We start from the raw sequence: 26,847 nt of genomic DNA, 5'->3' as shown, positions 1-26,847 counted from the left end.
AAAATTTGTATATTATATTATATTAAATATTATATTATTATTCTTATTAGAAATTACATTTATATTTATATACTTATGTTAATAAACTTTTTGAACTTTAAGACCTATTTATTATATAATTATATTTGTAAACCTCTCATCCTTCCGATTTATTATTTGGTCAGATTTTGACAACCTTGCCTCCAAAAAGTTCACTGTAAGAAAAGATGAATATACTCATTTAAATGATTGCAGAATCTTCTTTACACTATCGTTCGATTAATAATAATAATAATAAGGGAGTTTTACATACATACCACTTAATACTATTCTATTTACATATTTAACACCTAAAACTTTAATATTACATAAATACCACCCATAGTTCATTTTCATACAAAATATGAGTGGTAGAAATGAAATATATGAGTGGTAGGAAAGAAATATAAGTGGTATATTTGATATTAAAATAATATAGGGTGGTATGGATGTAATATTAAAGTTTTAGGTGTTAGATATGTAAATAGGATGTTATAAAGTGGCATGTATGTAAATTTCCCTAATAAATAATAACTGCCATTGCGCTTTCTTTGAAAAAAAAAATGAATCTCTGCTAAAAATCCAAGCGAGTCCCCCCTCATCATGCACTACACTTCAGGCATCCCAAGGCCCGAGCCAATGCCTTCCATTGACGAAGCTCTTCGCAAGGAATGGCCGAGCTGCTTTGTAATCGAGCTCTCGCGCCCATGAAGCACTCTGCACATACTCCGCACCAGGACCCCAGCATCTATACACCCCAAAGAACACAGTCCTGCAACAAATTCACAAAAGAAATCATACAGATCCAGAATCTTCAACCTTCCAAAAACCATTTTTGCGCTTACTTTTTCTTGGCTTCATTGTGATCCCAGTCGTCCCATCCACCCTCTGCAACTACATCTTCAAAGTACGTGTAGGCAAAAACGATCCTTGAGTACTTCCCCATTGCTCTCCCCACATAAAGCTTCCCTGTGCCGGTCACTCTACAGCCCACAAAAGCAAATCCAGTAGGCTCGCATGGCGAATGCCTATCCTGTGCGGCGATGGACCCGAACCTGTTTGCAATTGAGTGCAGCCAGCAATTCTGCAGTTCTTTCATTAGCACTTTTGAAGTTTGAACTGAAGAAGATTTTGAAGAAGATAAGCTAATGAGTTTTTACAACCTTGTACATGGATCTTCCATTGCCGAATATGAAGTCAATGGACCCTTCTATGTAACATTCCTTGAAGTAATGGCGGCCAGCGTCATCACAAAGTGTGTCCTGAGCTCCATAGAAGCCGCAGCCAAAGAAGTAGGCCTTGTCGCCGGAGATGCGGAATGCTGCAGCTTGCCATCCCTCCATTCCAGGTAATGGTGCAGGTGCCGAGTTCTGCAACATAGTTAATTAAATTTAAAATCCCATTAGCTAGATTTACAGCCTAGCTGTAAAATTTGAGGAGAGGAAGAACAAGGAAGAAGGAGAAATGGGGGAGCTCCACTGCATTGCTTCAACTGACAGTGCTGGGTTGGTTTCTGGCGCGCCGTGCATTTTAATTAATTTTCAAGTTAGAGAAACTTACCTTGAAGCTGATATTCCTAGCAATGAAATAATTAGCAAAAACAGTTACAGAAGCTGTGTGATACGTCCTGAGCTGCTGGCCATTAGGACCTCTGTCGCTAGCTCTGTCATGCCATTCTATCACTGTATCTTCCTTTCCAGATCCCTGAAACGTTATATAAGGCTTTGTCGCAGGAACAACCACCTTCTCTCTAAACAAGGAAGAAAACAGAGCGGGGAAAGAATTTAATTTAGTTCAAAGCTTTCAACGCCATGATTGCCATTTTCTTTCCTTTTCAAATGACTAACATTCATACATGTAGTAGCCAGAATTGATCTGCAAGATGAAACGCCTGGTATTGTTCTCTGGTATCGAATCGACGGCATCCTGAACTGAGAGGAAGTCGCCGGAGCCGTTTGCATCGACGACGATCACTCGCTGGCCGATCGGTCCAAGCTGTTTGTGGTGGTGGTGGCCTCTGGTAGAGTTGAAATCGCAGCTTAAAGACAGCAGCTTTTGCGACTGAAGTAATAGAAAGACCAAATGGAAGAAGAGAGTTGCCATGGCCTCCATGAAGGGGAAGGAGAGGAGAAAAGAGGAGATTGTATGAGCAGTGAGCAGAAATGGAGAAAAGCAGGATGGCGCTATAAATCTGACTGGCAGAGCAGAAACATCCAATCATTGTTTGTATGTATGCTGAATGCTGGTCGGCCCAACGGTCATGGCTGCTGTATATTTCGCCTATTAACTATTCATCTTATGGCTCATTTAATTATTTCCCTTATATAATTTTTCTTTCTCAAAAAATTTAAAAAGCACTTATATATATTTAGGTTTCGTTTAGGACGGCTTTCTTGTTGCTTCGTAAAGCAGTTTTCTTGTATAAAATTTTAAATTTTTGTACTAAAAAGCTGCTTTATGAAGCAGTAAGAAAGACATCCCAAACGAAGCCTTAATCTCATAACTAATTAAGGCTTCATTTGAGACGGCTTTTGTACAACTTAAAGCACCTTTTAAGTGCAAAAATTTTCACTTATGTACTATAAAAGCTGTTTTAAGAAACTGTAAGAAAGCAGTTGTTTGGGACGACTTTCTTACTGCTTCTTGAAGCGGATTTATAGTGCAAAGATTTAAATTTTTGTACTAAAAAGCTATTTTAAGAAGTAATAAAAAAGTCATCCCAAACAAAGCCTAAGACCTCGTTTGGAACAGTTTTTTTGTTGATTCTTAAAGTAGCTTTCTAAAAAGTCATTTTAAGAAAGAGTAAGAAAATAACCCCAATTGAAGCCTTAGTCTTTTTAAAATTTCATTTGGGACTCTTTTTTTACTGTTTTTTTTTTTTTTAAATTAATTTTTATATTATAAAGCTGTTTTAAAAAGCATAAGTCATCCTAAATAAAATCTAAATTATTATTATTGTTATTAGATTTTTAATGATTTGATGTATTTGAGTAACATATAAAATTTAGGAGAATTTGAATTAAAGGATTATGATTTAAGCTTGGCTATGGACTTTTTAGACATCCAATTTATTTTAAAATGAGTGACAAATTTTAATTAATTAGTTATATATTATATTTATATTAAAATAATTTTAATTAATATAAGACTTAAATTAATTAAAGTTTAATTAGAATATCTTAATACAAAAAAAATTAATTAGAGAAAATTTATGTATTTAATTTTTTGAATAAAATGAGGTGAAATATAAAAGTGCATTTGTCCCTATTTATGGAAATATTGTAATAAAAGATGCTCATATTTGCAAGAATAACAGTTACTTTATTTAACATAGTACAATTTAAAAATTACAAGCGGGGCCTGACTGTATAGAAAGTCTGCTTGTCTGTACAGATTAAGACTTGGTTTGGGACGGTTTTTTTATTGCTTTCTAAAACGGAGTTTTAGTACAATTTTTTTTGACTCATGAGCAAGCTCATATAAAAATACTAATATAAAATACATTTACATTATATTAATATTCAAAATTTTAAATAAAATTTGTTACAAATATTTAAAGTTTTCATGTCAAATTCTTATATAAGGTGATTCTTTAATATTTTTTCTTATTTCTCTTTTTTTATTATTTTATGATAATAATTATTTAAATTATAATTATTTTCTTTATTTCCAAATAAATGAGCTGGTTCTTAAAGTTATTTGAATTTTTAAAATTAAGCTCGAGCTCAAACTCATTTAATTAATCAAACTCAAACTCAAGCTAAGATACTCGAACTTTACATGACTCGACTCATTTACATCCTTAACATCAAGCATTAACCCTAAGATTTTGTTTGGGGCAGCTTTTGACAACTAATTTTTTTGTTGCTTTCAAAAAAAAAATTTAAGCTGAAAAATTATTCTAAAAAGTAACTACTAAAAAATCTATACCAAAAGAAGCATATGCCTTTGATAACTAGTTAAATGTTTACATTATACAGCTTTCGGCAAATTATTGCATCCGGTCACCGACGGGGAGATAGGTTCGGATATTAATAAAATATTATTTTAAATTAAGCACAGGAAAAGCGCAAGTCAAAAGCACAGTCAAAGCGCAGTTAAAAGCGCAGGTGACATGACAAGTTTTTATTGGATGTTCGAACCTATCCTCCGCGTCCGGTGTCCGGATGCAATAATTTGCCCTGAAACATTGACCATAAACGTATATATCTTTCATGGAAATGGGAATCTTCATTCACCATTGTTATATGAAAACTGAGGCAACGGTCACATTGAAAGCATGGCGTTTAGTGTTTTGTAGTGTAGCAGTGGAAAGTTGGGAGTGAGCCGTGCGGTAAAAAGGAGGGGATGATGAGCTGAGCAGGAATTTAAATTCCATTTCTGAACGTTGGTAGGCGTGAAGACAGACAGACAGAGGAGAGGGGAAGACGACGACGACGACGACATTAAGGAAATGGAGCCTACCTTTATGTGGGGATAGCGGTTGTGGTTGGAAAAGCGTTTGTAGGATCCAACGGTACATATCAATCCTTCATAATTTTTTTAAAAAATATTGGTGAGAACATAGAATTCAATTTATTCAATGAAAGAGTTAATTAAGAACTTTTGAGATAGAAGAAAATGATGGAATGCATAGCTAGAAGATATTGTAGGTGTATGAGGACGCCCCAATTGTATGCACTAAGGGTAGCAGTATATTCTTCAAAGAAATTATTATGTGCGGAGTTTAGACAAGAGAACCATTCGGATTTGCGTAGCAGTATATTCTTCAGAGAAATTATTTTTAAGTGCTGAGCAAATACTTAGTAAATATTTAGTAAATGAATAAATACTCAATAAATATTTAGCAAATATTCACAAAATTTATGAATATAGTCAACAAATACTCAGTAAATACTCACAACTGAATATTTGCTGACAGTAAATACTCAACAAAATTCGAATGGTTCTTACGTTTGGACTCTGCATATAATAATTTATCTTTCAAGTGCTAGCCTAGGCGGTTATGAAGATATGTCGTGTCAAAACATAATGACATGGATGATGTTGCTCTGATAAATTATCTTTATTATAAAATTGGCTATTGAATGTGGAATGTGAAACGTGTTGAGACGATAAGGCTGGAGCGGAGATGATAATAAGGGCTAGTCCCTCTATTTGGGTTGGATTTATGATGACATATTGGGCTATTTTATAAATATTTTTCTATAATTTTTTGATTCCAAAATTTGAAGATATAAAAAAAAATTATAAAAATTTTATACTAAAACCTAAACAATTGATATAATTACATAGATACTATTAGCTTATTTTTATTATAATGTCTCAATCTACTACATATGCTTTTCATATGTCATTTTCTCATTCCTTTCTAGTTTTAAATAGATCAGAGAAAAGGATTTTAGGAAGGAGAAGAGATAAGAGAGGAAAGGGAAGTTGGAGTTTGGAGGTCCTAAAGCTATTTTTTTTCTATCGGTACAATTGAAAAAATTATTTATCTCAAGATAGGCTACCATCACCCTATCTTTGATTTCATTGATTTTACTTATTCTGTATTTTCTTAATTTAGTATGATCAGAACCAACAAAAATTGTAATATTTAAATTTTTAGCAAACTTTCATCATATAACTTTTATGTTCTTGTTTTAATCATTTTTCATATATTTATATTTTGAGGAAAATGTCCTAATTGGAGAAATTTAGATAAATGTGAAAATTCAATAAATAAGTGTCTAACCTCATAATACTAGTGTATGACGAGCATTCTTATTACATTGGGTATGTATATGGTGAAAAGAGAGCACTGCACTTTTTTTAATGAATTTTATTAATTTTAGTTTATATCCAAATTTTACATGCATTAATATGATACATTGAGTTGAATATTGAGTATAATATTACTTATTTAATATATTATATATGCTTTGAAATATTTGCATATAAGAAAGCTGATTAGAAATGATTGACTTATTTAGGTTGGTTGGAGACATATTATCTTTTCTTTAAAATAAGATTTATGGTATAATCCTAAATGATATGAATAGGAAGACATAAGAAGACATAATGATATGATATAATGCGCCTATAGGTCTAAAGATACGACTTTTGATATGAAAGCCACCTAACTTAAATAACTTATGATATGACTGATTCCTAAAAATAAGACTGGTATGATTAAGATTGATCTACATGACTGAACATTAAAAACAAAAACCACATATAGCTTGATATCTTATCTTGCTTGTAGCTCTTGCATATATATATAATATGATTTACGTAATATACATGTATAACATAGACACTAAATAGCACGCATAATTAAAATGAAAATTGTACTAATATAATAAGATGATATATAAACTATTTTGTAATTGCTGGGTATATGATTGTTAAAACTTATTGATCATTATCTAATTGGTTACTCATTATTGATTATGAATTTTATTGCTTATATTGATTTCATTACTTATATGATATTAAACTGATCACATTAGTAGTTATATATTTTACAATTATACATTTATACTTATATTAACTTAATGATTATATGCATATTATTTTTAGTGTCTTGCATTAATTCCAGTTATAGATTGTACTAACCTATTGAGTTGTTAGATCATTTAATGGTTTTTACATAATTTCGGGAATAGGATAAGATCTAGTGGAGTGATAACATATCTGGGATTCAAATTTTATTTTATTTCTATATATTTTTTTATTTTATTCTTTTTATAGTCAAGAGCTAAAAGATAGATAAATATATGGATTGAACTTTTGCCTATTATATATGAATTTTGAGGGATAGATGTAGTTTTATATTTTGATGTATATGATTTTTAGTTTCTAAAGCTATATTGATTTATATTAATGAATTCATAGAAGCTCTGACTAATTAATTAAGAGATTAAAATAAGCAATTCTTTCAAAGTTTGATCTTGGGGCATTATAATTGGTATCAAAGTAAATGTTATTGGAAGAGTTGATAAATTACATAATTGACATGACATAATTTATGTAAGTATAAGCTATGATTCATACAAGTATATGATAAGATCGATAAAACTTATATAAATGTATGAATTATATGATTTACATGATATACATGCATAATATATACACTATATGACATGCAAATGAAAATGACAGTTGTACTTAGGGGTGTAAGTGAGCCGAGTTGGCTCGAACTCTACCCGTTAACAAGCTCGCAAGCCGAGCTTATTTAGTGATGAGCTCGAGCTTGACGAGGCTCGGCTTGCGAGCTCGTGAGCCGACTCAAAATTAGTATATTTAGGATATTTTAAAAAACGGTTGGCAACCGGCTTGTAATATGGGATCCAAACGGTTGCTTTTCATGTTAATTCATATAGTTTATTTTCATTGTCTCGTTTCAAGTGAAGATAGCTTTTTATTAATGCAAACTGTCCTTTTTGAAGATGGCAGGCATTCACATGCGGGAAAAAATAAAAAGCTTTCCATTCAGACATTCACAAGCGAGAAAATGAGAATTGGGCGGAAAAAAAAAAATCGGATGTATGAGAAATCGAGCGGTCCGCGAGCCCGCTCGAGCTCGTTTATAGTGGGACGAACTCGAGTTCGAGTTCATCTTTTGAGCTCGAGCTCTCTTTCCGACTAACAAGCTGAGCTCGATAGTGCTAAAACTCGACTTGACTCGACTCGTTTACAACCCCAGGTGTACTGCTGTAATAAGATGTTATTTTGTAAATGCTCAATATAGGATTATCAATATTACTTATCACTGTTTACTTAATTAATAATTACTGATTATGAATTATATTGTTGATATGATATAAAACTGATTGCATTGAGCATCATAATTTTTATTATTATTTGTTCATATTTATATTTACTGAATGATTACATGCTTGTTGTTTCTATTGCCTTACATTAATTTTAGTAATAAGTTCTCATAACCTACTGAGCTATTAGCTAACTTGATGGTTTTTACACGATTCCATGAATGGAATAGGATTCAATGGAGTGAGTTAATATGAGATTCAAGTTTTATTTAGTTTTTTTGCATTTTTTTTTTGTTTTACTCATTTGTAGTCAAGAGCTAAAAGATAGCCAGATGAATGCATGGATTGAACTCTTAGTTATTTATACATTACTTCTGAGGGTTGAATATGATTTTATATTTTGATGTATATGATTTTTAGTTACTTTCGATGGATTGATTTATTTGATGAATTTATAGAAGCTAGATTGATTAATTTGGAGATTAAAATAGAAATTTCTTCGAAAATTTGATCTTAGGGTGTTACTAGTGAGCTCCCTTTACATGAAGTTGGTCCCATCAATGGCTTCCTAAATGAGCATTGTCTTGATACCTTTGCCTAGCTCGAGGTGATTCAAACCAAGGTTTAAACCAAAGTTCAAACAAAGATGAATTATAATCAAAATTGAATCTATTTTTGTAATAGCCCGTATGTTGACTCTGCCAAATATTTTTTCTGGAGTTAATATAAATCCCGCTTCAACATTTCTCCAAGTATTATTCATGATTTTTTTTGTCAATATATTCAAATTACAAACCGTCTTCGTCATAGTAGTGTCATTGTAGAATTTTAATTGCACGATTTTTTTCATAATTTTTGAGCTTATATTGACTTAAAAAAAAATAATATTTGACAGAGCCAACTACGGGTATATATATATATATATATATATATATATCAAGCATATGTGAGTAGCCCGACCACAACAGCTTATCCAGCAAGTGGAGTTGGGCTTTTAGCAATGGGCTTATGCTTTCTTCGAACAGGTTATAAAAGAAACAACCAGCAACCGCTTTCACCACCCATTCCGCGCGGCTACTGTCATCCAGAAGGAGAAATGTTGCCGGTGAAGTCACCATCGCCGGGGGCTCAGCACGTGTCGCTGTATCCTACAAATGTCTTTGTCATCGATCGCTTCTCGCCGAAACAATATCTTATTCGCTGTGGAATTAGGGTTAGGGGATTGTCTTCTTCCTCCGCGAAGACAATTGTAGGAGGAGGGGAGATCCTGCCTAATGCTCTCTACCGACGCAGCTATAAGTCCTGGCGGGCCGGAGGCTTCAGCCTTGGGGTTGACCTTGGCGCTTCCTACACTGGCCTTGCCCTCGGCAAAGGCTTTTGCCCTCGCCCCCTTACAGTAGTTGCTCACAATCCTCCTACTGCTCCTCCCATTCGTCTTTGGCTCTTTGTATACTGGGTTTGATGTAAGCTACTGATCTACGTATAGGTTTTGAATCTTCGGGGGAAGAAACTGGAGATGCACCTTCTCAAAATAGCCGAGATGGAGGTCTCATCTTGGTTTCAGAGTCTCAACTTTCCTAATTCTTGGTTCTTTGGATGCTCTAATTTGCATAACTTTGTGGTCAGGAGGTAGATGAATTCATTATAGGGCTTCCCAAGTCTCATGATGGCAAGGAGACCCAGCAGTCCAACAAAGTTCGTAGCATAGCGGGTAGGATTGCGGTCCAAGCTGCTGAGAGGTATGTTGTTCACGTTTGTTCCTTGCTGTAGGAATTTTTTTCATTGATTGTTTCGTAGATTTTATTTTAAGATGTACAAATAGCCAAGAGTGATGGCTTAAAACAGCCTCAATCTTGAGTAGAGGTGAGGGCTCCAAACTTCTCTTCCCCAATGCAACCCTAAGAAGTTCCATTAGTGTGCATGACTCCAAGAAAAAAGGTCTAATTAAACATTATGTAACTTTGGTTTGAGTATATCAAATGACACTATGGCAGTGTAATGAAAATTGACCTGTTCCTGATATGTGTACTTGAGTGTTATTTGCTTACTTTGCTTTGCTGTAGACTCAATTGATTGAAATTACTGTAGAATTCATCATTTGCTCTCCTTGTTAAACTAATTAAATGATGGCAATTCTTAATTCTTATCACAAACTTTTGAAAACTTATATCAAATTTTGTCACACCCACCACCCTGTTTGAAAGAAAATCACAAAAACTTGATAGGAGAATGCAAGTTAAAAATTAAAAACAATATCAAAAGTAAAGTGTATATGATTCAATATTATTTATCCACTAATTATCAGAGCATTTAAATCAAAGAACACCTACTAATTTATTCATCAAAAGAAATTAAGATTTAACTATTATAATAATTCATCCAAGGTACAAATCGTTGTTAAAATCAACTAATGATCTAACTTTAATCACCGTCCAAATATATACCTCAAGTCTATGAATAATGCATAACTAATAATCTGATAATCATAAAATAATGAGGATGAGTTTGCAAGAAACAAACTCAATAAGTAAAACTTATTAAGTAAACCATAAATTGTAAAATATGAGGCAAATTATGAACAATGGAAATTGTAGAAGTAAAAATGTGAGTTGTACCATAACAATTATAGAAAATATATAAATAAAGATATTCTAATATTAGTAATAGTGCTTATTATTAACAGGGTTCATGCATAATTATCTGTACATACCAATGAACATTGCGTTCAAGTGAGGAAACATCCATTTACAAGCAGAATATACTTATAAACTCATCATGACCCATTAATCATTTATTACTATTATTTATATTTTATATATTTATAGCAGATTTTACTACAACACCCTGAAATTGGAACATATATAAGTTATGTTATAAATGGAAATTATATATTAGTAATTTGTATTCTCTAAATTTTCTCACTTGAATTCATTAGCATATATAGTGTAAGATCCCTATGGTGTTTCTAGCCATCTATGAAGTGGGCAAGCATTCCAATTTACTCATTTCGGAGATATTAGCTTCATGTCATGCATCATATATGTTAATGGAGTTTAAGTCTTTTTGAATATGGACAGCTACTATTACAAAATAATGTAACTAGTGTGATGAAGACACCTTGCTTACATCGACCAAAACCTGTAACATCAACTGCATATTTCTATACTGTTAAAATTTTGTCCATGTGAAACATTACTAACGTGTAGGGCTTAAAAGTTTGATGAAATTTCTTAATTAATTAATTAATTTATTTTGTACTTTTCGTCGTAAGTGTTTTTATCTTTGGCTGGAACTTTGCAGAAGTAGCCTAAAAGTAAGCCATAATTTTAATTTGCCATACTTTTATTCTTTTTATTTCTTGCAAGTTTTACAGAGAACTTTCATTTATACTGAGGCAGCTTCAGTTCCTCACTCGTTTGTGCAGGGGCTGGAGGGTATATCTACAGAATGAGTATGGGACCTCTGTGGAGGCTCTTGACTTTATGATAGAAAGGTGGGCTCTTTTTCATTTTTGTAACATACTACTTTTTTGATGGTTTCGCAGTGACACTACACAAAGAGGTGAGGGTTTTTTTCTCCTAGATTCTCATTGCAATGAAAACTTAGTGTGTTATTCTTCTTCAGTAGAAATATTATGATCTTAATACTATTCTATAGATTGATGCATGCAGAAAACGGATCTTCTATTTGTATATAAAACTAGGCCAACAACCGGTGCCTTTGCACTGGAAAGAATATTAAGCTGAACAATTCATGAAAGCAACATTATTATAAAAAAACAAAGGTATCAAAAGAACTAGCAAAAGCATTATTTAAAATTTTATTGCAATACAAAAGTGCAGATAGATAAAATCAATTTTACATCACTACTAATAAATTAGGCTTTCGTAGCATTTTTTTTAACCTACTGCAACAGTTTAAACACCTATAAAATTATTTGCAGCGATTTAAAAACTGTTGCAAATTTACTGTATTTGTGATTGCTAGAAAGACTTTAGCAAACCGCTGCTATAGGAAAGCTTCAACAGCGTCAGTAGCGCTTTTAGCAGGGGTTAAAACTGCTGCTAAAGGGTAGGATTGATTAAAAAAAATATAGTGCAAAGAATCAATTTTTCTTATCAAATAGAAATATAATGCAATTTAAAAATTCATGTCAGCTACTGGAATTTTTATTGCGTCCTCCCACCTGACGTAGAGATACGTCCTCCCAGAGCTAAAATCGCGCTAAAAAACGAGAAATACCGAGCAATACCAAACAATAACGAGGAATATCATCATGTGAAGACCAATACCGAGTTATACCGAGCTATACCGAGCAATACAAAAAAATACCTAGTTTTTCCTAGAAAAAACTCGGTATTTTTTTGTATTGCTCGGTATTGCTCGATATAGCTCGGTATAACTCGGTAGTGGTCTTCACATGATGATATTCCTCGTTATTATTAAATAATACCTAGCAATACCGAGCAAAAATCAAAATTTTTGAGGACGTATCTCTACGTCAGGTGGGAGGACGCAATAAAAATTCCAGCTTACTGTAAGCACTCCCATACATTTTTAGTGCCCATTAAAACTATGGAGCAGCTTCCTTTGTTTGCACAAGAATATCATTGTAAATGAAAAAAATTTATCAAATAATTGATCTCATCTGAAGGCCTGTCATTAGCATCATCTTCATATTCATGAAAGATAAAACACGCTCTTAACAATTCAGTTCAAATAAATAAATCTACAAAGTAATCAAGCAAGGCTTTTGAGTTGTGATGGAAACTGATCCATTTCAACCATTTCGGATTCCTTTTAAACATAATCATCTTATGATTGATAATCTTTACAAACTGAAGATGCTTGAACCTTCAGACTATAAATGTAATAACAACAATTTATATCTTAATTGATTCTGAAACAGTAACAGACCATGAAATATGTTGAAGTCATTGGAGAATTTGGTCCTCTTGCTTTTGTAATTGGAGAGTAAGCGAAATCGGGACCTCTTGCTCCTTATTTTTACCCAACCTCTCCCAACAGCCACCTAATCTTTTGAATAGTTTAAGTAGCATGTTTTTGGAAGCATTTTCTTCCTGTAGTTGAGTAGAGCATATAAGAAACAATAAATTTTAATTAGAATATGCAAACTATTTAAATAAAAGAAGATATAACTGAAAGGATTGAAGAACTCATCATATATAAGAATGAAAAAATAAGAAAGACAATAATAAAACAAACAGCGGGGAAGAAGAAAAATTGCTCAACACAATAGTACGCAAGATTTAAATTCCTAGCAAGAACCAAGCTGTAAAAAGATTAAAAAAATTCAACTCGTATTTTTATTTCTTTCTCTCAATCAAGCCGGAGCAAGAGCAACAAAATTTTTGTTATTTCTCTCAAACAAGATGGAGGCGATAAGGAAAATGACATCACGACAGAAGAGGGTAAAGATTGTTATCTTGGTTGGCGAATTGTGAATCAGGCGATGAAATGTTGGTCTGTTGCTTCAAATTGCGGAACAGTACAAGCAGAGATCTGATCGTAGAGTGGAAGACGCAACCGAAAAACTAGCCCACAGGCGATTTTGCAGGGCAACATAAAGGTGCAAAACTTGTAGGGCTAGAAAAAAACGGGCCACCTCCATAGAGAAAAAAAAAAATAGAGCAATTGCAAGCTTGGAGGTGACAAACCAGGTGAAGTAAAGCAACATTGTTTCTTGCTGGAAGGCGGAGACAGACTTTTTTTCTTGTCGGAAGCGGCGAAGGAGAAGAAGCTGAATCTACAAGCTTTTCCGGCTTTGTCTTCCGGCGTTAGCAAGGGTAGAGGAGAAATAAAGGATTTTGCCTTTGAGAGCGATTTCGCTGTCGGAGGAGAATGAGGCGTGCCAGCGAGACTGATGTCCGAGAGGGAGTTAGGGCACGACACGAGAGGAAGAGGATAAATCGTGAGATATTAAGAAAGGTTGCTTTAAAAATAGTTTTTGCTGCGGTAAAGTGATGTTATTTAATGTTGCAAAAATATTAATTTTTTAGTAATAAATTTAGCAGCGGTGAAAATCACTGCTTATATCTATCTATAGCAGTGGTTTACAAACCGCCAATATGAACTGCTGCGAGAACATTAAATTTTTGGTACTGCTACAATCAGGTAACTAAGGATGAATAATTTAATAATGTGGGCTTCATAAATTCATGCTTGACTATTTTGAGAGAGTTTAGTATTCTGATGAAATTTTCATAAGGCATATTAGATTCTAAATTAGGCAGTACCTAGAGAGTTCCCCTCAATTTCTTAGGATTTTATGATATGGTTTAGGTTTCCCATAGATTCAATAAATGCAAGCTCCCGTGGTTAATTACCCCTCTCAATGACAAGAGGAAATTTTTGATTAAGGCTAGTCATTAGATGATAATCGTTTAATGTATAGTAACAACAAATTTGGCTTAGGATATAAAAATTTACCATTGTAAATTTAAAATGGATGGTGGGGAAATGATGATGAATTCAATCAATATCTTATGATTTTGTTGTCCTAGATTGTCATGAATCTTAGTTAGTAGAGGTAGTGACCCAATCTAATCAAAGGATATTGATGGCAGTTATGAGTTGCTTCTTATGAGGGGATTTTATAGACGAAGAAAAATGTAGAAGAAATCAATCCGTTTACTGATAACCTGATTGTACAAATTTGAGTTTTATCAACCAAAATCAATTCACTAAGTTAAACTTAGGCAAGAATAAAGTAGAAGAAAATAAATCAGCATAAAAAAGTCTCACATTTGTGTAAGGAGATAATCTCTCTTGAAAATCTTCAAATCTCTCACTTGGAGTTAATTCCAAGTAGAAGTAACAGTACGTCTACCTTGTACCTTATTCATAAGGAATTTAATTGTGTTTGTGCATATCTCAGAGTCTTATTTACAGTCACAAAACCCTCTTCAGAGTCACTATCCATTGCTCTTAGCAAAATGGAAATCACTGAGTGACTCCTTACAGCTATAGACTGCTGGAATAGAGAAGCCAGAGCATTTTCAAAGGCCACAAAGACTGAGAATGCCCGTACAAATCTTGTCAGGATAACATCCTAGGCATTTACATACATAGTAATTTTACTAAAATTAGAAGTCTTTCTAACCGTTCGTCAGCGCACACAATTTAGGTTTTGAATGATTGAAGACTTTGAGATTTAGATCATCTTAAGGTACTTATATGCTTAAAAAAAAGGGTAAAACTGAAACTTTGGGACATCCCTGAGTGTGTATAACCATATGGTAGAACTAGTAGGTTACTATTTAATCAACCTAACTGCTACTTATATTTTCACTATTTCGATCAAATAATTACATCATGAGATGCTATATTCTGTGTTTATGTTCATTGTCCAGAAGCTTTCTGTGGGTGTATGAAATAACAAAATGTGTAGCCATTAAGGTTTGATAATGCACAATGCATTATTCTGATTATGAAGTGTGAACTAGAAAGGGATTAAATTTAGGCTTCGTTTGGGACGGCTTTTTTAGTGCTTCTTAAAGTACTTTTCTAATACACAAATTAAAAAAAAAAAAACTGTTTCTTAAAGCAGCTTTCTAATACAAAAAATTTAATTTTTGATTTTTTGTATTAGAAAGCTGCTTTAAGAAACAGTAAAAAAGCCGTAGGCTTTGTTCGGGACGGCTTTCTTCCTGCTTCTTAAAGCGGCTTTCTAGTACAAATATTAAAATATTTATACTAAAAAGCTGCTTTAAGAAGCATGAAGAAAGTCATCTCAAACGAAGCTTTAGTCTAATGCATCAATGATCAAAATTCATTTTCAGCGAAAAAGCGCCAATCATTGGATCAAGCTCAATCTCTTACATACTTCAAGATGACCTCGATAGAGCTTAAAAAATGGACCATATTATATTTGCTTTTCCCCTTTATTGGTTTGGATGCTCAGAGAAAAAGCTGAAGGCTGGGGCTTGTCATGTTTCCATTTTCACTTGCTGCAATGCATTTGTTAAGCGCATGTAAAGGAGTCCCTATTAATTGGATTATTTCTTTATCAATTTGTTTTTTTATTTATTTCAGGAGATTAAAGAGATCTGTTCGCCAAGGTCGAATTGATGCCTATTCTGCTTTGGTAAGCAAAAGATGGTAAATTCATGTAACATTCTGTAAGTTTTTTTTTTCATTCTAAATTCGTTTATCGTTGGCTCTGGAAAATGATGAAGAGATGGGAATGAGCTTAATATTCTTGGATTTATTTTAAAATGAGTATAATATAAGAATTGATTGTTTAGCTATGGAACGTGCTAATTTCAACGTAAATCCAACCATTTTAAAATCCATTAAGACTAAAGCTTCGTTTGGAACAGCTTTCTTATTGCTTCTCAAAGCAGTTTTCTAGTATAAAAATTTTAAAGTTGCTTTGAGAATCAATAAAAAAGCTGTCCCAAACGAAGCTTAAAATCTTGATCAAAATTTCTCCATTTACTCATTCAGATGCTACTGGAGAGATACTTCTCAACATCAGGCAGTGAAGCTGAATTAGTGCTTCCAAAGCAATTGGATTTGCAAGAAAAGCTCAGAAGAGGTTCCTACCAAGATAATCTTGAATTCTAGCAAGAAATAAACCTGGTAAGGGCTTAAGAGCTATCAGGCTGTATATACTTACTAACCTTGAAATGACTTAATTGTTGAAATGCCGAAAAATTCCTGACATTGAAGTTTGATTTAATTACATCATCTGCCATTGGCAAAAATTTTGCTCAGCTAATATATCACTTCTCTTTTTGAAATTCTCTGCAGATAGATTTTACTGGACATCTGAGGATTGCTAATGGAGAAACAGCTGATTGATTTCTTTGCTAGCATTTTGGATTGGATATAGTAAGGATTTTTGTTTTAGTTTATTTTTTTAGACAAATTAGCAGTACCTTTATCTAGAGCTTACAATAGGAAAATATATCAATAAGAATTAATCATAAAAAATTGATAAATATATTTTAAAAAATGAAGTTAAAGTAAGGTATATAAAAGCTGTATGATATTTCAAATAGGTGGAGCATATTGGCTTCAGAGCAACTATTTAAATTGTAAGTTGAGCAATTACCTTAAATCTAGGCATAAACATTCCAGTATGTAGACATAAAAAAGTTGATTATAGGCAAATCTACTTCAAATAATAAAAACAAGGGTTGCTTTCTTTCTGCTTTTTAGGCTTCGTTTGGGACAACATTGTTACTGTTTCTTAAAACAGCATTTTATAGAATGAAAGCAAAGGTAAAAATGCACATTTTTTTAAAGTTTTTTATTAAAAAAAAAAGTCTCCTTATTTATTTTTAAAAGCACATTATTCATTTAAAATAAATAAAATTAACCCATAGAAATATAAAATTCTTTCTCCTCCCAAAATTCAACAATATTTATCCCCTTCAATTTCTTTGAAATTAATTGCAAACAATATTTTGCAGAACATCAAAGTTTTTTAAAAGAATGCTCTAACAATTGCAATCAATATTTGATATAAAATTTAGGCTTCATTTTGGTCGGATTTTATATTGCTTCTTAAAGCAGTTTTCTAGCATAAAATTTTATTTGTTGTAATAAAAAACTGTTTTAAGAAGCAGTAAGAAAGTTGTCTCAAACAAAGTCTTAACATTTAAAATATATTACAGGTAGAAGATTACAAAAAAAGATTGAGGAATATATTGATGACAATTTTTGTTTGCAGCGTGATTAAGGAATTCAACATTGTACGTCAATAGGATAGTGATGGCAGTTGATGAGATAATGATAACGGCATTGGAGGCAATTGTCGGCGGTGGCTTCTTGTCATTTTTGTTTTTAAAAACATCAAAAAAGTTACTTTGAATGTTTTTTAAAATTTCCTAAATTAATTGAGTTTTCATTGCTATTTAGCTCATGAGATCAATTGCATGATTTTAGATCTAGAAAAAAATTTCTTTTATAAATTCCTAACTTTGTGCCTTGTAACTATAAATTCAAAAACAAACTTCATTGGCATTTGGCAAAACTTCCATGTATAGCTAGCTACTCAAAGCTTGCTATGCAGAAGTTCATAGAATCCAGATGATTGATAACAATATTACCATAATTTGACACAAACAACAATCTTTCTTTGATGATTTCAAATACTAAAAAAAAGGAATTAGATATTGCTAAATCTTCTTTTTGGATCATTTGAGCCAAACAACATGAAATATAGCTAGAAATTATGTGTTTTGGGCTCTTTTCAGAAGCAGCAGCAAACTCAATTTTTTTTGGGTTTTTAAAGGACTGTTAGGAGCTATGAAACATTTTGATGTTAATTGATGTGCTTAATCTAATAAATTGACAAGCCTGAAAAATAATCACTAAACCACCAGCCCTGAAGGAAAAAAAAAAAAACCCAACAATCACATGAAAGCACTGCATGTATGTTGTAATCCCTTTATCATGAACTTCCATTCCTTTCTGCATTTGAGTCCCATTCCAATAAGCATTGAATTCTTTATTTGAAGCATGCAAAGTCACACGTGATGACTCTACGGTTTTATTTGAGATAGTTTTCTTCTTATAGCAGTTTTTTAGTACAAAATTTTTATTTTTTGTATAAGAAGCAGTAAAAAAGCCATCCCAAATGAAACCCCAATATCATCTCTTATTAGGAAAGTAATTGGGGTGAAGTAATAAATCTTTTCGAGCATCATGTTTTAGTTTGTTAATCCTACCAAAATAACAAACTTTGTGTATTTTGAGTGTCAAGTTATAGAGCATAATTTTTGCTATATAAAGAAAGCCAGCTATACATATCTAGTGTCAATTTGGGTCAACGGGTCAGGTTCGAATCCAACCCAACTTGACCCGGGCATAAATAGGTTGACATGAACCTGATCCATTTAATTAGACGTGTTTGGATATACAACTTGGACCAAATACACGCAGGTTACCGGGTTGACCCGACCTGATTCGTGAGCTCGAATTGATCTGGATATCCTTCCTCGACGCAGATGTTGAGTCGTGCCATGTAGGGCTTAAGTCAGGGCGAGCAGGCATTGAGTCGTGCCGTGCCGTAGGTTGGACTCTGGAGGAGACGGGAGCCGAGATGCAGGGCAATAAACCGGTGAGGTCGAGGGTGGAGGCGTCAGGATGGCTGGGCGCAGTCATGTGGGTTTTCGAGTCAATTAGAACCCGACACGTTTTTCATATAGGTCAAAAATTCGAACCCGGTCCGACCCATTTTGCAAATAGGTTGACCTGAATCTGATTTTTTCTCGGACCCGTCCGAGTCAAGTTTTGAATAGTGTCAACTTTTGACCGGGGGGGGGGGGGATGTAAGATAGAAATTATGATTATATTTTCTCCACGATCTAAACAAGTATAGATTTAAGGTGGGCATGTGGGTTCACGTGCTTCCCCTTCATTTTTTAATGTGTGAGCACGATTCCAACAACTTCAAAATGCCAAAAACCATAGGTTTGAATTGGTTTGGGTTTGGTTGGATTGACCACTCTAGGGGATTGTGAGCGTCAATAGCCGTCGCTAACCTTTGATGGGTGGTTGGATGAGCCTCCCTGAAAGGTCCCGTCGCATTCATTCTATCAGTGGTGTCTGGTCGTCGAGGTTAGTTTAGTACTGTACAACTCACTTAAGAAATTTCCGACTTTTCAAAGTTGTTGTGACCTCTATAGATGTTCATTTAGTTAATTTTTTTGCACGAATAATTGCTCTCAATGAGGCAGATTTTAAATTTTGAGCAACCCTTCTCAAAATTATTTTAGTCAATCCCATCATTGAAATTTTAATTTGTCGCCTTTATTGGACTTATGGCATCAAAATCCATATGATATGTTAGGATCTTCAATGAGAAAGAAACACTTCCTTCTTGAGCTTTTTGGGGGAGGAGGGTGTGAGGGAAGGGGGGAGGGATAGAGCTAAATTCAAATTCTTTATTTTTTAAACATATAATATTACTGTATATAGCTTATTTATCGGCAACAAATGGCAAAATAAAAAGCTACACAAGGAGAAACAACCTAAATGTTGGACCAATACCCAACAATCTCCACCTTGGTCCTAGATTTATACAACAAAAAAAAAATATCTAATGTCCACAAAGAATAGCCCTGTCGGTCTTCCCTACCAATAACATCTATCGGACGGTTAACAACTCCTCAAGAACTGCACCACCATCTTCTTGAGTTTCCTGCTTCACAAGGCCCTAGCTCACACGTACCTGCATCACTTCTTCAGCATGTCTAGCCACAATCCCGTGCCCCATGCCTACACCCTGTGCCTCTCGCCTCGCGCCTGTGCACATGTGGTCTGAATTCGACCACACCCTGCACATATCCACCTGCGCACCGAGCCCTACATTATGCTAGCACCTTGCTCGTCTCAATGCGACTCACACATCCACCCGAGCCTGCCGATATGCCTGCTTCCATTGTACGTCGTATGTAGTGCCTCCGCTGATTTGACCTGCATGGCATCATGCCATGCCTGTGAATACCTCCCATGCCTGATTTCTTGATCAATAATGTACTTCTTCTTGATTCCGAAAATGACATATATGGAGCACCACATAGCTCACACAGGATCCATCTCCAAGCTTTGGACTTCACATTCTACGTGCAATCTGATCTAAAATCTTGCATATCTTCCTGTTGTGCCAAAACCCATGCCTGACCAGAACCCCTCGACCGACCATGTCTTATGCACAGTATACACCCATCGTCGAAGCCGCCTCCACCTTCTATGGTCATCCCAAGCCCAGACCTTCATCATATGGTCTACAAATTCCACCTCGATGATCGCACCCTGGAAACGACCCAACTAGCCACCCACGAGCCCACTTAGACTTCTGCTACTGAGCCGCACACACACAAGTCTGATTCAACCCATTCAACTTCTTCATCGTGTACCAGCCGTGTCTGATCCTGAACAACACCTTCCGCCATTCTCTGTCTAGGCCCGCGTGCCCCGCTTGCTATGGCTCACAGCACGCGCCTCGTGCTGCCTCCGTTACATGTGCGAACAATCGTGTGTTGCCAGTATGTCCCACACTCAGACCTCATGTCTGCCTCATATGAACAAATCCTCGTGAAAACGTACGTCAACGACACCAGCAACCACCACCTGCTCCTTTTCTTGGACAATAACACCTTCCTTCTTCCTCCTTCAACTCAGGAAGCATTCGCGACCACCCTTCTTTCTCCATTCTGAGAAAGCCAAATGTCGCGAGCTCTTTTTTCTCCACATCCACCTCCTCATTTTTTTTAGAGAAGAAAACTTTATCTACCTCCACCTTGCTCAGTTGCCTTCACCAGGCTCTAATACTAGATGCTAAATCTTGAAAGAGAGGAAGAAGCACTTCCTTTTTGTTTCAAGAGAGAGGAGGGAGAGAGGAAATGGGAAAGGAAGAGAGTTGAACTCAAATGCTTTATTTTTTAATCATATCCTATTATAGCCTATAGCCAATTTATAGGCAACAAATTGCAACATAAAAAACTACCTAAATTTTAGGTTTACTTCTACCTTTCTTAACATAGGTTAAATCTAATACATCTACTCTCCTAATTGGGTCATCAGAAGGCTGCCGTTTTATATGACCAAATAATCTAAGGAGACTTTAATCTTATCTGCCACTAGAGCTACTCCAACCTTTCCACGTATATGCTTATTTCATATCATGTCTCTAAGAGTAAAGCCGCTCATTATTATTGATAAACACAAGAAATATTTGGACATATTCTGGATGATGATCATAATATCCCACTCAACATCTATAAATAAATGTCAATTCAATTCATTTCAGACATCCTAAACTTTTGAATCATAGAAGAAATCTTAAACTCTAATCGACATCTAAGTTATTATTGACCTCCTTAGATTAAGGGTGTCAATTCAAGTTGGTGGCCGGGTCGAGTCTAACCACAAGTTGACCAAGCCCAAGTATGCTTGACTAGAGTCTAACTCATTTATTATATAGGTCAATGTATTTGACCTGAATCCGACCTACATGAAACACACTTAACCTGAACGCATCTTATTTAACCCATTTATCATGCAGAGCATATAAATTTTCTAAATCAACACCCCGTTTAACCTGAATCCGACCCATTTAACTCAAACCTAAATAATTGTATCAATTTTGAAGTATGATATGTGATTGCTTCTAAAGATTCCTGAAAGTCTTTTCATTACTACAAATCATAATCAAATTCTTATACTATTTTGAAGGCAAACTGAACTAACTGATCCAATATAGCATCACTCCACCAGAACATGGAAATATATCAAGTAAGAAACAAACATCAATGGCAGCACACTGCACACTACAGCATTAATAGCTTATGGGCTAATTAATTTTTCCATTGATTGTTTCCTTGTCAGATCCTAAGAAGACTTCTATGTAAGCATCAGGTGCTCTCATAGCATATGGAACAGCTAAAGAATCTAATCATATTACAAACTTATGATCTGTTTGATATGACTATAGCTTTTTATAAAGGTGATTATAAAATTATTGCGGAGAAAATAACTTTTTAAAAGGCTAGTGTAGAAAGCAGCATTCTAGCACATACATTTTTTAAACACAACAAAAAAATAAGTGTCAAACATAAAATATGGTTCCAATCTAAAAAACAAAGCAGCAAGAAAACTGACCCAAAAGAAGTCGTACTAATCATCTTATTAAGGTTTCATTTAGGACGACTTTCGTTCTGCTAAGTTGTTTTCTAGTAAAAAATTAAATATACTAGAAAATTGCTTTAAGAATTAATAAGAAAGTCGTCCCAAACAAAGCCTTAGGGTTCGTAGGCTTTGTTTGGGACGGCTTTTTTAGTGCTTCTTAAAATAGTTTTTTAGCATAAAATTAAATTTTTTGCACTATAAATTTGTTTAAGATGCATTAAGAAAGCCGCCCCAAACGAAGCATCAATCAATTGTTTTACCTCCAAAAATCCCCTCTCTCTCTCTCTCTCTCTCTCTCTCTCATTAATCTTATTCTTTTTATTTTCCTATTAGGGTTCAACATAACTAAATTCCATCACCAACAGCAAAAATTTGAAAAATATTTGAATTATGAAGCAATGTAGCAGTATCCAAATAACCTAATTCATTATAAAATGTTGAACCTTTAAGCCGGCCAATTTCTATACCAACCAGCCCAGGCGGATACAAGACCGCTGATCCCGAGCGTCACAGCGTGGTTGCAGAATGGATTGGGCTCGATATCAGCAATCGCGATGATCAAATCGGCGAGGTTGGCGGCAATGCCCATCAGTCTCATCACCCTATCAATCCTAATCGCCTTCTCCTTCTTCTCTGCCTCTCCCCGATCTGTTTTTTGGGAAATCAGCCTCGTTTGTTCAAACAAGCCCTTGCGGATGGCGATGAGATCGAGAAGAATGAAGAAAACGTAGCCAAAGGACTCGCCGAAAGCGGAGACAAAGCTGAAGCGCGTGGCGAGAGAAGGGTCGAGGACGCCGGCGCGGGCGAGCCAGAGGAAATGGTCGAAGAAGAAGTAAACCATCTCGCCGGCGTTGGCGAAGACGGAGAGAGGAGTGGTGCCCGGAGCGCGGCGAAGTGCGTTGAAGCCGGAGAGGAAGCGGCCGGATCGGAAGGCTTTGCGACTGAGACCGGAAGCCACTTCCCAGAGCTTGGCGCGGCGGGCTAGATCAGGGTGGACGGGTTCGGCACGGTAGTGGACGAGCTTGGAGACGTATTGGATGGTTTTGACAAACTTGTCGATCCCATCGCGCTTTGCGAGGAAAATGACGAGCTTGTCGACGGTGTCGTCGTGCGGGCTCATGGTGGTCCGGCGACGGTTTGGATAAGGGGGAAGGGTGGCGGGGAAGACTGCGGTTGGATTTTGAGGCTTTTTTTATAGGATAAATGCTGACAAGGAAATAACGAACTGGCTGGCTGAGAAAAATTGCGGAATTGGGACTGTGAGATAATGTGGGGTTGAACCGGACCGTTCATCACTTTGAGCCACGCGCTCTATCTTTTGAAGCTCTCCAATAAAAGATAATATATTATATTTGTTAATTGCTTGTTTAAATTAAATACCAATGGAATTGATTCAAATGGATTTGAATAGAGTTTACATATGATTCGAATGCTGTTCAAATTTGATTCAACCATTGCTCGAATTTGATTCAAATAGTGCTTGAATGGTAGTTCTCTCCACCACACATGCTGCCAATTTTGTCAATCGAGCTCCATTGTGAAGTTCACTTCTCCTTCAGACGTACTAGTCTCATCTTTGCCTTCCCAACAAGCTCCATTGCGTACAAACCCTTTGAGAACTCCGCTTTTACTTTATACATATTAGCCCCACCTGTTATAAACTGAATTGGCTATGGTTTAGATATGAACCGAAGCTACAACAATGCAAACCACCGAGCAGCTCTTCTGCATGAAACTCGGTCAAAGTACCTCACGCTCCTGCCGTCTCCAACCACATGAACCCCCTCCAAATCTAGTAATTTTTGCAATTTACTAGCTCCTTTTTATTCTCCTACCCTCAACACCTCTCTCTCATCGTTTAAGGCAAAATAGAAACAGAGGGCATTATTCCCTAGGCTCCTTCTCACCCCCTAAGCTTAGCCGATGAATCTCTCTTCTCACCCTTCCTCTTTGATTTTTCCTCCTATTGTCATCATTAGAGAAGATCCTTGTCCTTCACCCTGCGTCGATATCACTCTTCTTATCACCATTGTTGGGAGAGGTTCCCTCTTTCCTCTCTTGTTGGATTGAAGATTAGCCAAGAGTTTTCCTACTTTCTCTTTCAATTGAAGCCAGAAAAAGAAAAGAATATTCTATTTTGTAAGCCTCTTGATTTTTTTCACTTGGTTCCATTCATAATATTGCATATGGCTTAGATCAATTGAATAACAACTTTGATGTATCAAATTATGTGTTTACAATTGTTTTTACTACTTGTAGGACTTTCTTTAGATGGAGTAGGACGAACTGAGTTTTATTTGGGAAATTGTGTTGATCATTGTAAGTAATTGTTATTTATTAAGGGATAAATGTACACTTCTTTGTTAGGGGTGTTATCATTGTTTATGGTGTCAGGCTTCTAGATATTAGGTTGTCAATCCTATTTTCAATATTTATTTATTAATTTTGTGCATGTTAGGAATCTTATTTATTGCTCATAATGAAAGTTTCATATAGTAGAAATAACATAACATTGATATATTGATGCATGAGCTTTTATCATTTAATATAATTCTTGCTATAAAAAATTTAATTCATACATATTTGTTCTATTTGAATGCATTAAATCATATTCCTGGTGTAAATCATGTTTGTTATAAATTTTATTATTAAGATGTTGATTTATATAATACATGTTGGTTATTTGTAAAATCACATGCACTATATGATTGTTTGTAAGTTAGTAAAATCCTATCAGATTTTGGCTAGCTGAGCCGATGGGCCCTAAGATTGACGAATATACTGAAAATCATTAGATTTCCTTGGGTTGGTGCTTACCTTCTAGATGATGGGTATTTAAAAAATTGACTATATAATTATATACATATAAATATATAAATATATTAATGGATATGAATTGAAAATAATTAAGGACTTATAAGTCATTTTGAGGTATGATGATACCTAGTGTGATTACATTTATAAGCATTAAAATTATTTGACACTAATAGTAGTTTGACATATACACTTATAGTCCTAACATAATTGAATTTGTTATAAGAATCATGACATGTGATATGATTGCCACTCCTACTTATTGATTAGTCATAATGCATGCACTATTTTTTTTTGCTATTTATGCTTTAATAGATAAAAATTATTGAATTTGATTTGTCAAACTCACTCATTATTACCTTTTTATATCAAATCCTATCGAAATATTTAGTGGGTCATCACCACAAGAGCCAAGCTATTAGCAGTAGTGTAATAACCAAAAATTTAAAAAATAAATTTATTTGAAAAATATGAAAATCTAAATCCAGCATGCAGTGCTAGGAACCACCGACTTGACATCGCAGTCTTTGTTCTACAATAACTTTGGGTTCAACATGCAGTGCAGCGTTGTTAAAAAGTTAGGCGCCACGATGCTAGGCATGGAATGATGTTTTTAATACATTTAATATAAATGAAAGTATCATGTAGTAGAAATAACATAACGTTGATTTATTGATGCATGAGCTTTAGCATTTAATATAATTCTTTCTATAGAAAATTTAATTTATACATATTAGTTCTATTTAAATATAGTAATTGATGGCGCCACGATGCTAGGCATGGAATGATGTTTTTAATACATTTAATATAAATGAAAGTATCATGTAGTAGAAATAACATAACGTTGATTTATTGATGCATGAGCTTTAGCATTTAATATAATTCTTTCTATAGAAAATTTAATTTATACATATTAGTTCTATTTAAATATAGTAATTGATGCTCCTACTGTAAATCATGTTGGTTATAAAATTTGTTATCGACATGTTGATTTATATAATACAAGTTAGTTATTTGTAAAAGCACATGCACTGTATGATTGTTTGTAGGTCAGTAAAATTCTATTAGATTTTGGTTAGCCGAGTCGACATGCCCTCAGATTGACGACTCTATTAAAAATTATTATATTAACTTGGATTGATGTTTACCTTCTTGATGATGGGTATTTGAGAAACTGTCTATAATTATATACATATAAATATATTAATGGATATGAATTAAAAATAATGAATGACTTATATGTCATTTTGAGGTACGATGATACCTAGTGTGATTACATTTATAAGCATTAAAATTATTTGGTATTAATAGTAGTTTGGCATATACACTTATAACATTAGCATACTTGAATCTTTTATAGGAATCATGACATGTGGCATTAGGGGTGTCAATATTTGACACGACACGACAACCCGACCCGGACCCGACCCGGAAAATCGGGTTCGGGTTTGCAGATTCGACCCGTTTGATTAAACGGGTTGGGTCGGGTTGACCCGGCGGGTTGCCGGGTCAACCCGAAAACCCGTTTAATTTAAAAAAAATTGAATTTCCCGCTGCTCCCGCCCGCTGCCCGCCGCGCTGCCCGCTGCCCAAG

General features: G+C 34.6%; 3 protein-coding genes across 3 annotated transcripts; 1 reads left to right on the top strand and 2 right to left on the bottom strand.

Moving 5' to 3' along the window:
• Positions 1–559: 559 nt before the first annotated feature.
• LOC110113172 (probable pectinesterase 68) lies at positions 560–2,295 on the bottom strand. The gene is made up of 5 exons (XM_020845626.2): positions 1,874–2,295; positions 1,579–1,768; positions 1,182–1,388; positions 864–1,102; positions 560–790 (listed from the first exon to the last, which is right to left on the bottom strand). The coding sequence occupies exons 1-5, from the start codon at positions 2,128–2,130 to the stop codon at positions 634–636; spliced, it is 1,050 nt and encodes a 349-aa protein (XP_020701285.1). The 5' UTR covers positions 2,131–2,295; the 3' UTR covers positions 560–633.
• Positions 2,296–8,752: 6,457 nt separating this feature from the next.
• On the top strand, positions 8,753–17,672 carry LOC110113167. The gene is made up of 8 exons (XM_020845622.2): positions 8,753–9,171; positions 9,262–9,321; positions 9,402–9,514; positions 11,200–11,268; positions 15,831–15,882; positions 16,245–16,379; positions 16,551–16,631; positions 17,476–17,672. Exons 1-6 carry the CDS (start codon positions 8,776–8,778, stop codon positions 16,362–16,364), a joined length of 810 nt encoding a protein of 269 aa, XP_020701281.1. The 5' UTR covers positions 8,753–8,775; the 3' UTR covers positions 16,365–16,379; positions 16,551–16,631; positions 17,476–17,672.
• Positions 12,534–23,663, bottom strand: LOC110113168 (peroxisomal membrane protein 11-4). Its single transcript, XM_020845623.2, has 2 exons — positions 22,883–23,663; positions 12,534–12,856 (listed from the first exon to the last, which is right to left on the bottom strand). Exon 1 carries the CDS (start codon positions 23,557–23,559, stop codon positions 22,885–22,887), a length of 675 nt encoding a protein of 224 aa, XP_020701282.1. The 5' UTR covers positions 23,560–23,663; the 3' UTR covers positions 12,534–12,856; positions 22,883–22,884.
• Positions 23,664–26,847: the final 3,184 nt, after the last annotated feature.

This window comes from Dendrobium catenatum, unplaced genomic scaffold, assembly GCF_001605985.2.
Source record: "Dendrobium catenatum unplaced genomic scaffold, ASM160598v2 fragScaff_scaffold_706, whole genome shotgun sequence".
Lineage (NCBI taxonomy): Eukaryota > Viridiplantae > Streptophyta > Magnoliopsida > Asparagales > Orchidaceae > Dendrobium > Dendrobium catenatum.
This window is presented reverse-complemented; position numbering and strand designations above follow the sequence as displayed.